Source organism: Myotis davidii, unplaced genomic scaffold, assembly GCF_000327345.1.
Source record: "Myotis davidii unplaced genomic scaffold, ASM32734v1 scaffold1903, whole genome shotgun sequence".
NCBI lineage: Eukaryota > Metazoa > Chordata > Mammalia > Chiroptera > Vespertilionidae > Myotis > Myotis davidii.
The window spans coordinates 211,190-222,236 of NW_006293911.1; the positions used below are offsets into that span (position 1 = coordinate 211,190).

An 11,047-nucleotide genomic window follows, 5' to 3' on the forward strand; every position below is an offset into this window, starting at 1 on the left:
AAAGGGAGAGTATGCTGGTCCCTACACAATTTGTGACCAGATTTTAGTGTTGCGACAGATTAAAAGCTTGCATCAGTTTTCATACAATAAAAAGTAAGAGGTGGGGTTGCTTGGAAAGAAGCAAAAATATTTCTTATAACACATTCTGGAACCAGATAGGAAGTTTAGGAGCATATAATTTGAATTGGTAAACTTGAAAATAATTTTTCAAAAATTTAGTCAGGTGCCCAAGCTTCTTGTGTCAGGTCATCTCTTCCTAAGTAAAACAAATATTGTGCAGGTATATAATCACAGATGATTTGGTGATTATATATTAGCAGTTGTAGTGAAGTACACTGTGCTAATATCTGTTTCTTTTAAAAAATAGAGATATCATTTGGGGCATAAAAGTACCAATCCTTTTTCTTTGCTGTTATTAAGATTAGTGATAAACAGTTTTATGTAGAGCATTTATATATGTGTGCTGTTTTAATTTTTAGTGAAAAAGTACTTTTTTTTTTTAAAATAGTTTTAAACCCAATGAAGGAGTTATCATCATTGGAGCCACAAACTTCCCAGAGGCATTAGATAAGTAAGTATTAAAAGAAAATTTTTGTGAAGTACTGATATATGTTGAAACATGGATGAACTTTAAAAATATGATGCTAAGGGGAGGAAGCCCATCACAAAACATCATATATTATGTGGTTCCCTTTTTTTTTTTTTTAAAAATATATTTTATTGATTTTTTTTTACAGAGAGGAAGAGAGAGGGATAGAGAGTTAGAAACATCGATGAGAGAGAAACATCGACCAGCTGCCTCCTGCATACCCACTACTGGGGATGTGCCCGCAACCAAGGTACATGCCCTTGACTGGAATCGAACCTGGGACTCTTGAGTCCGCAGGCCAACGCTCTGTCCACTGAGCCAAACCAGTTAGGGCTATGTGGTTCCCTTTATATGAAATGTCCAATATAAGTAAATCCAGGGCAACAAAAAGTAAGTAGATTAATGGTTGCCAGAGGCTGGGAAGAATGAGGAGTGATTACCAGTGGATGTAGTTTTTTTGTGTTTTATTTTTGGGGGGTGGTGAAAACATTCTAAAATTAGACTGTGGTAATGGTTACAGAATTCTGAATATATTAAAGAGGTTTGAATTATCCACTTATTTTTTAAATTATAAGAGAAAGTTTATTTAGAAAGTCACAGAAAGAGAAAAGGTAAGCCAGCTGAGCTGTGTGGGCTCAGGAAAGGTCACAGAGGCAAAAGAAGGGCACTTGGAGTTTAGGAAAAAGACATGCTGAGAGAAGGAGCCCGGAGGAAGGGAAATTGCTCAAGAGAGAGGAAGCGCATGCTGGATTATCTACTTTAAATTGATGATATGTAAATTATCTCAATAAAGCTGTTAACAGGCCTTCTGACAACATATATCACAAAAACATTTTTGGGTGGAGAGCACTTTTATTTTTAAAATATATATTTTATTGATTTTTTACAGAAAGGAAGGGAGAGGGATAGAGAGCTAGAAACATCGATGAGAGAGGAACATCGACCAGCTGCCTCCCGCACACTCCCCACTGGGGATGTCCCCGCAACCAAGGTACATGCCCTTGACTGGAATCGAACCTGGGACCTTTCAGTCCGCAGGCCGATGCTCTATCGACTGAGCCAAACCGGTTAGGGCTGGAGAGCACTTTTAAAATAAAATTTAGTATAATTTTAAATTTTTATTAATGTTATTATAAAAGTTATTCATATTTTTGTTTCATCTAATAGTTTGTCTTTGCCTGAACCTCTAATAGACTGGTTTAGAATTATCTGTGCCCTGGCTGATTGACCTGCACATTTTTGTTTCTGAAGGGTGTCACACATTTATCAATGTATACCTTTGCTCTGTCTTCTGGTTATTAAAACTTACTTGAGCCATGTTTCATAAGGAACTGTCTGAATACTTACCTTCAGAACTCCATCCTCTGGTTGCATTGTCTTTCCAGCCTCTCCTTAGTGTGGTGGTCCTATTTAACTTGACCTTCAGCATAGTCAGCTTACTAATTTTCATTTTCTTTTTGTATTCTCTCTTTAGTGCCTTAATTCGTCCTGGTCGTTTTGACATGCAGGTTACAGTTCCAAGGCCAGATGTAAGAGGTCGAACAGAAATTTTGAAATGGTATCTCAATAAAATAAAGTTTGATCAGTGTAAGTCTTATTCCATGATACATTGTTATCTCCATAAAATGGTAATATGTCAATCCATCCTGTTTCTGGTTCTTACTTGAGCAATGTTTTAAAAGACTAGTTCCTTTATACATCATTTTTTCTTCCATTTATATGTCTTTTTAAAAAAAAAAAAAGTCCATTTCATACTTAATGCATATCCAGTAGGTTTTATCATTTTGAATTCTGATTTGAATGAAAGTTTTCTTTTGAGTATTCAGATAGATAATACTTACAGATGACTGTATGTATGTTTTTAAAGATAAATGTAAAATATGAAACAATAGAAGAAACACCTGCATATTATGAGCACAGTATCTCATGATATAGTCCCTTGGGCGTCAGAGGAGGGGGAAATCACGTGAAACAAAACACACGGAAAGGAAATATCATGGACCGACCTGAGTAATAAAAGCAGCTATTAAAGCTGCAGTATTTTCAAGATAGCTGAATCAAGAAAAAAGAAAAAAAACAACAAAACACCAAATAAGTTTTCCATAATAAAGGGAGCTTTTATGTCCAAAATATTTCAAAATGAAATTTTAGGGGGGAAAAAAATGTCTATGAGTATGCTTTTTCGATTTGTCATTAGGCCACTAATGATGTAGGTCATAACTGAAGGTTTTTAAATGATCAGATAACTCTACATTTCTTTGTTATTTCCACAAAGTTATTTAAATTTAAGAGCTTTTGTTATTTGTCCCAATGGCAGTTTTAATGTCATATTTATAACAATTTTGACTTTTTCCCCTTAGAAGTTAATAAAATAAAATTTTTAGTTTAAGATAAATATTTTAAATTATAGTTCACGATGGCTGTTTTGCTTTTTTCTTTCGGAATTTGGGTTCTTTCTGGCAAACTTTCTTTTGGCTGTTTTGGAACTTTAATATATTGTGTTATATCTACACAGCTGTTGATCCAGAAATCATAGCTCGAGGTACTGTTGGCTTCTCTGGAGCAGAGTTGGAGAATCTTGTGAACCAAGCTGCTTTAAAGGCAGCTGTTGATGGAAAAGAAATGGTTACCATGAAAGAACTTGAGTTTTCCAAAGATAAAATTCTAATGGGTAGGTTTTCTTTATTTTCCTGTCTTATACTATTCAGTATGTTAGAGAATACATTCTTCATTTTGAGAGGTTATTAAAAAAATAAAGGTAGCCCTGCCAGTGTTTTTCTGTGGTTAGAATCTTGGCTTGAGAATTGAAGGGCTGAGGGTTTGATGACCAGTCAAGGGCGTGCACTTAGGTTGCAGGTTAGATCACAGGCCCCAATCGGAGCAGGTGTGGGAAGCAACCAACTGATGTGCCTCTCTGACATCAATGTTTTTCTCTCTTTTTCTTCCTCCTCCCTCCTCGCTCCTTCCTTTCCTCCTTCCCTCTTTCCCCTTCTCCCTTTCCCCACCTTGCTCCTTTCTACACTTTCTAAAAATCAATGGAAAAAATATCCTCAGGTGAGGATTAACACCAACAAATAATAATAAAAATAAATGTATAGGTACATGAAAATATATATTTGAATGAAGAAAAATAATTTGGCCTCTCACAGACAAATGTAGATCATGGGTGCCTATGTTTTTACTCTTGTCTAATATTGCTGATGAAAGGATAGTTAATTTTACTCTTAGTATTTTTTACTATAACTCATGAATTGGCTTCAAAACAGGTTAGATAAGACATTCCTTTTAAATTGAAAGTTTAATTTCTAGAAATATAATTAAGCTTTCCCTTTGGCTAGGAGAGTAAGATGATAGTTCTAACAATTTTGGTTTTCAGTTGACATTGTAGTTAATATGTACTTTTTAAAAAATATATATTTTATTGATTTTTTACAGAGAGGGAGAGAGATAGAGAGCCAGAAACATCGATGAGAGAGAAACATCGATCAGCTGCCTCCTGCACATCTCCCACTGGGGAAGTACCCGCAAACCAGGTACATGCCCTTGACCGGAATCGAACCTGGGACCCCCCAGTCCACAGGCCGATGCTCTATCCACTGAGCCAAACCGGTTTTGGCTAATATGTACTTATTTTTAAGCTTTTACTTTGTTTAAAATATTTCTTAATGAAATTAAATCATGTTACTCTGAGAACAACTTTGAAGCAGATGGGTTTCATTCCTTTAAATATATCTCTCTAATGGAGCATTTAACCTGATTAATTTTTTGCTTTTAGGGCCTGAACGTAGAAGTGTGGAAATCGATAACAAAAACAAAACCATCACTGCATATCATGAATCTGGCCATGCTATTATTGCATATTACACTAAAGATGCAATGCCTATCAACAAAGCTACAATCATGCCTCGAGGGCCAACACTTGGACATGTAAGTATCTTGCAGTTTTTCTTTGCTTTTAGATAGCACTTTCCAGAAGGATATGCATGAAATTGCTGATAAAAATCCCTTGAAGACAACATTCAGCTACTTGCTAAATTTGTTGATGTTTTCTCATACGTTTTTAATATATATTTTTATTGATTTTAGAGAGGAAGGAAGAGGGATAGAGAGATAGAAACATCAGTGATGAGAGAGAATCATTGATTGGTTGCCTCATGCACATCCCCTCGTGGGGATTGAGCCCACAATCCAGGAATGAGCCCTTGACCAGAATCGAACCCGGGACTCTTCGGTCCATAGGCTGGTGCCCTGTACACTGAGCCAAACCAGCTAGGGCTGTTGATATTTTCTTTAACTTCCTGAGCCATCTTGAAATTAGAGATCCTTGTGAAATTTATCTTTTAATAAAGAATATCCTTAATATTCCAGATATTTTATATTACAATATGAAATCTAATTCTGGAATAGCAGCAAATTATAATTCTTAGTTATGTAATTGCATTTTTTCCCCCCACAAAAGAAATGTACTGGCTCAGTAGTTCTTCTAAGATTTTTCTTATTGAGTACAAATTTTGTTCTCATATCTTTCTAATTGTAGAGATTTTAAGCATTTTTGTGCAACAGAGGATAAAAGAGTCCTATATCAGCATTATCTACCTGTTACTTATAAAATAATTTTCCTTATTTTATAAATTGCTGGTTTTGTCATCGGTCACCTGATGGTCATCTCTACTAAATGTCTTTGGGCTTTCAGCATCATGGTATTAAGTAAGGTGAGAGGGCCAGATGATAATTCTGGTTATTGTAGGTGTTCCAAAACTTTCTGAATTTTTTTCGGTTTTTCAATTGTCTAGGTTTCCCTGTTGCCTGAGAATGACAGGTGGAATGAAACCAGAGCTCAGCTGCTTGCACAAATGGATGTTAGTATGGGAGGAAGAGTGGCAGAGGAGCTTATATTTGGAACTGACCATATAACAACAGGTTGGCTGTAAAGAATGGCGTTAGTTCAAATTGTGTTTGTTGGTTTAAAGATATTTTTTTAAAATGAGTTCTATGTTTATTTTAAAATTTTAGGTGCTTCCAGTGATTTCGATAATGCAACTAAAATAGCAAAGTGGATGGTTACCAAATTTGGAATGAGTGAAAAGGTATTGGCTAATTTTATTATTCCTCATGTCTCCAATGATATGTGCCAAGTGTCTCTTCAGAGAGGGTTTTCATTTTAAATTGATAACATTTACTTTCCTCTGTCTCATTCCAAATGGAGTTGTCTTTGCTTATTCTAAACTAAACCTTATTTTCTGAGTAATTTAGTATTCTGTTTCCATTCTAGCTACTTGAACACTAATAATTATTCGTTCATGAATTAACAAAATGATAAGACAAATTCTTTAGCCGTTTCTATTCATATGACATAAAAAATCTACTTGCTGAGACTGCCATACTTTACCCTTTTCACTTTCTTGCATTATCGCTGTGGTTCCAAAAAGCAATTCTAATACTCTGAATTGTGGATTTCTGGACTTGGAATAGCTGCCAAAGTTTTCTGAGAAGGCACTCACTAGCATACTTATGATTTTAAATTTTCTGTCTTGCTCACACTTTAGTGTTATACTTTAGTGTTTTAGTGTTATACTTTCAGAAAAATGATAAAATTTCTTTGCCTTTAAGGCCATTTTATATTGAATTTCTTAATTTCCCTCCATGAAATTGGTTTTCTTATGTATAGGATGGTACTTCCTCTGTTATGTTTTATTTGTGGAGTTTTTTGTTTTGTTTTGTTTTCTGTTCAATTTCTTCCCATTTGTTTTAGCTTGGAGTTATGACCTACAGTGATACGGGGAAACTAAGTCCAGAAACGCAATCAGCTATTGAACAAGAAATCAGAATCCTTCTGAAGGTAATGATCATATTTTTCTACATTTATTTATTTAGTCATAATGTGCCTAAATAGTTGGGTTAAACCCTTTTGTTCTTTAGAAATAAAGATAATAAAGATAATAGGTGCACTATTTCAACCATGATTTATTTATTTATTTGTTAATCCTCATCTGAGGATATTTTTTTCATTGATTTTTAGAAAGAGTGGAAGGCATGGGGCTGGGGTGGAGGGGTGGAGGTGTGTGTGTGAGAGAGAAAGAGAGAGAGAGAGAGAGAGAGAGAGAGAGAGAGAGAGATTGAGAGGTGAGAGAGACACATTGATTAATTGCCTCCCACACAGGCCCCTACCAGGGCTGGGAATCAAACCTGGAACCCAGGAATGTGCCTTTGATGAGCCTTGACTGGGAATCGAATCCACACTACTTTGGTGCACAGACCGATGCTCTAATCATTGAGCCACACCGGCCAGGGGGCAACCTTGATTTAAATATGTTGTTAGAGACCTGTGTTCATAGACTGGATCTTTATTTTATTCTGACTGTAGACTAAGAACAGTTTATATTAGTGATTATAAATATTTAATTTTCTTTTATTTATAAAACCATAAGAGTTATTAGAATGGACTATATTGATTATTGATTCTTTATTGTTTTCCCATTCTGACATATATTCAGCATGTGTTTGCTTGTGCCTAGCAGTGTGCATATGCTCAGAATACTGAATAAGCAAAACAAAGGTCATATTGACTGCAGGGTTCAATACAGATTAGGATACAAGAATGTGTAAGCGTAGGTTCAGTGAGATCAGTTGGTAGGTACTGTGGTCATCCAGTCACGGTATAATGGATGCTCGGGTTAGGATTGTGAAATGTAGAAATTAAGAAATGTGTGGGTTCAAGAGATACTGATGTAGTGGAATCAAATGCCTTTGTGATATTTTGGTTGAGAGAGCAGCTATGAATCTAAAAACAATATTTTAGATTTCTTCCCTGTGCAACTCAGTTGTATCATTTACTGAGTAAACACTGGTCATGGCCTAAGGCTGGCAAGGATGTAGGTCATAAGGTCAGTTTCATACTTGTTGAATTGGAGGTAGTGTAGTGAAGATTAAAAGTTGGGAAAGATTCATGGATGTGGAGCTAGTTCAGAGGTTGGATATGGTTCTATTTGGGGTTACATGAAAGTAGGTCTTGGAATGGAGAAGAAGACTGAGCCAAGAGCCAGAGGTCTTTAGTGAATGTGGACTTAGGTAGCACAGTGAAGGCTGTTGGGTAAGGCTGTAGTCAAATAGCATGAACTTGAAAGGAGTAGAGCTTGATAGAAGAGGGAGTACATTCATAATTGCACAAACATTGATACAAAAACATCACGGTTCAGAGTATTTACATCATCTGTGTTGGTAAGGATCAGCCCAGAAATCCTCTTCTGCTACTTGTGATGGTGGCGTGGGTCCCCAAAGACTGGGACCAGCCAGAATCAATGGACTTGCAAAGGTCCTGGCTTTTTGGCTTGAGAGGGATCCTCAGATCAACCCAGGATCTCAGGCAGAGCAGCAGGTGGGGCTCACCTCTATCCCTGGGCCCAATCCCAGGCATGGTCTTGTGGTCAGAGCCGTTAGCCACCCCTGCTGTGCCAGCTGGCTAGGATGGCCCAAGTTCTTTTCCACCCTGCCGGAAGCCGGTCCATCCTTGCTGCTTGACACAGTCGCTTCAGGATAGAAACATCTGCACAGCATATGTTTCAAGGGACCTGGCGTATATAGCATACTGTTCTTAATATGTTTGCATTTTTATAAGGGCAAAAATATGACTAAATATAAAAATATTGGCAAAAACATAGTACAGACAAATGTGACACTGCCACAAATGAATTGTTAGTAGTGTCTTTATTTTACGACCTGATAAACTCAACCCAAACTCACTTTTGGAAAGACAATTGAAGGACTTAAGTGACAAATTCAAGGTGGATTGCAAAAAAAAAATGTATAAAAATCAGGGATCACCTGTAATAATACTGTTATAGTTGTCACAAATTAACAAGTAAATATATTATACAAGTGAAAAATGGAAATAGTAGGTCTTTTCTGGCTGTTAAATAAATCAGTGAAATCAAGAGGCAAAAGGAGCAAATTTCCTTCTTTTTAAACATACATACTGAATAAATAGATTTCTATGTTCAGAAGCCTTATTTAAAAAGCAGATAAGTATAAAGTATACTTTAATCTTTAAAGTACCTCTTGATCTAGGTAACAATTTTCCTATGTGATAGATTTTGAGGTAAAAAATAAAACATTTGGAAAGTACAAAAGTATTATTTTTGGGAACCAAGCTTTTATATGTTTTTATTTGCCTTAGCTGGGTAGCTTAGTTGCGTTGTCCAGATAAGTTGAGTTTATGGATTTGATCCCTGGACAGGGCACGTATGAGAGTCAGCCAATGGCCAGCCTGCAGTGGCTCCATGGTTGAGCATGGTCCTGTGCACCAAATGTTGCTGGTTCAATTCTTGGTCGTGGCACATAAGGAGGGCCACCAATTGATGTTTCTCTCACACATCCATGATTCTCTCTTTCTCCCTTCCTCTCTCTATGCTTATCCTCGGGTGAGGATTAAATAAGAAAAAAAGAATCAACCAATGAATAAATACATCAATAAGTGGAACAACAAATTGATGTTTCTCTCCTCTCTAAAATCAATAAATTTTTTTTAAAAATGCTTTTATCTTTATAAATAGAAATAAATTGATTTCACATTTTTAGGGTACATAGATTTTTTTCTTTTCTCATTTATGGTTTTTGCTTCTCCTAAGTTTTTTTTGCCTCTTATAGATATGCTTTTCTATTTTAGGACTCATATGAACGAGCAAAACATATCTTGAAGACTCATGCAAAAGAGCATAAGAATCTAGCAGAAGCTTTATTGACCTATGAGACTTTGGATGCCAAAGAGATTCAAATTGTTCTTGAAGGGAAGAAATTGGAATTGAGGTGATCTCTCTTGAAATGGGTCCGTTGCTGGTTTTACTGCAAGAATATAAGTAGCATTGCAGTACTCTCCTTTTGCAACACTTCTCTCCCATTTTTGACCTGGTATCACTCAAGTGTGTGAAACACTTTATCAACCTTTTGTCACATTTATCTACTTTTGGTTATTCTCATGATGACACCTATTGCAAATTAGCAATCATAGCAACTATGTTAAAGAAAATAAAGAACTATCAGGATTGAAACAGCTTGTTTGAGAAATGTCCATCAGTTATTAAGTTGCACATAAATAATGATTTTATGCTAGGTTACTCTACTAGATGTGAATAAAATTGTGCCTTGAGCTCCTTGGAAGTCTTTTTACTTAGAAAAAAATGAAATTGTTGAAGAATTGTCCTCATTTGTAGGTAGTACCATTGATCTTTGATAAAGAAATGATGCTATTTGGCTGCTGGTCCACCATATTTCTACATACATCTGTGGAAACTTCATTAAGATACACTTAATTATGCTCCAGACTGTCCACATATAAAATTGTGTTTAAAAAAAAATCTTAAAAATAGTGAATTGTAAATGTAAAGGTACAATCAGAATTAAGTGATTATAAACTTTTAAAAATGTACCATGCATTTTTGTGGTCTTTTTTTTTTTTTAACATTATCATGGTCACTAGTGAAATTTATTTCAGGACTGCAGTCTTTTGTTAAATAAAAAAATGACACTTCCAATTTTGAATAAGTATATAATGATGCTTGATACTGAAATTAAATTAGATCAAAAGCTCAGTCCCCTTCAAAATGAACTTTTGAATTACACTGTATCAGAAATGGAAAATTGTGTTTGTTTTTCATTCAGATTTTGTGAATATGAACATGCTGTTACAGGATTTACAAATTTATTTAACTCAATAGAAAAATTAGAGTATATTTTATTGCTTTTTATATTTAACCAAATTATATTCTTGAAGTGATTTTATTAAAATTACCTGTAGTTTTCTAATAACTTTTAAGCTGTATATGGTCTTCATTGAGGATGTTGATTGCAGGAACTTGCCACATGATATTTGTGCCCCTTTTAAAAATAATTTTAAATTTGATGTAATTTCAAACTTACAGAAATGTTAACAATAATAGAAGTAACTTCCATTTACTCTTGACAGAGATTCATTAGTTGTGTTCATTTGCCTCATTTTCTATTGCTGCCTTCCTTTTGCTCTTCCCTTCCACCTTCTCCCTCTTTGTGTGTGTATATGTATATGTGTGTACATGTCTTTGTGTGGATTTGTGTTTCATTTCTCCTGGTAGACTTGAAACACAAATAGGATTAAAGTTGATGAGTCATGTGGTAACTTTTATGAACCTGAGGAATTGTTTCCAAAATAACTATACAACAATATTATATTCCAACCACCAGTGTTTGAGGGTTCCAGTGTCTCCACATCTTGTACAGTACTTCTTATAGTCTTCTTCTTTTTTTAAAAATTTGAATGTATTGGGGTGACATCGGTCAGTAAAATTATGTAGGTTTCTGGTATACAGTTCTACAGTACATCACCATCTGTATATTGCACTGTTTGTCTTATTCATTTTAAGAAATCACATATTGTGACTGCAAGTCCTTTATCAGCTGGATCTTGCTTTTTTAAAATCCAGTCTGGCA

At 35.3% G+C, this 11,047-nt stretch overlaps 1 protein-coding gene across 1 annotated transcript in view; it reads left to right on the top strand.

Moving 5' to 3' along the window:
* Positions 1 to 10,542, top strand: part of YME1L1 (YME1 like 1 ATPase) — a 56,293-nt gene extending 45,751 nt beyond the window's left edge. Inside the window, exons 12-19 of the mRNA XM_006767798.2 lie at positions 509 to 571; positions 2,064 to 2,176; positions 3,105 to 3,260; positions 4,365 to 4,516; positions 5,383 to 5,509; positions 5,603 to 5,676; positions 6,342 to 6,428; positions 9,252 to 10,542. Coding sequence (XP_006767861.1) covers positions 509 to 571; positions 2,064 to 2,176; positions 3,105 to 3,260; positions 4,365 to 4,516; positions 5,383 to 5,509; positions 5,603 to 5,676; positions 6,342 to 6,428; positions 9,252 to 9,395 — 916 coding nt within the window. The 3' untranslated portion in view covers positions 9,396 to 10,542. The remainder of the gene's footprint in view (positions 1 to 508; positions 572 to 2,063; positions 2,177 to 3,104; positions 3,261 to 4,364; positions 4,517 to 5,382; positions 5,510 to 5,602; positions 5,677 to 6,341; positions 6,429 to 9,251) is intronic.
* Positions 10,543 to 11,047: the final 505 nt, after the last annotated feature.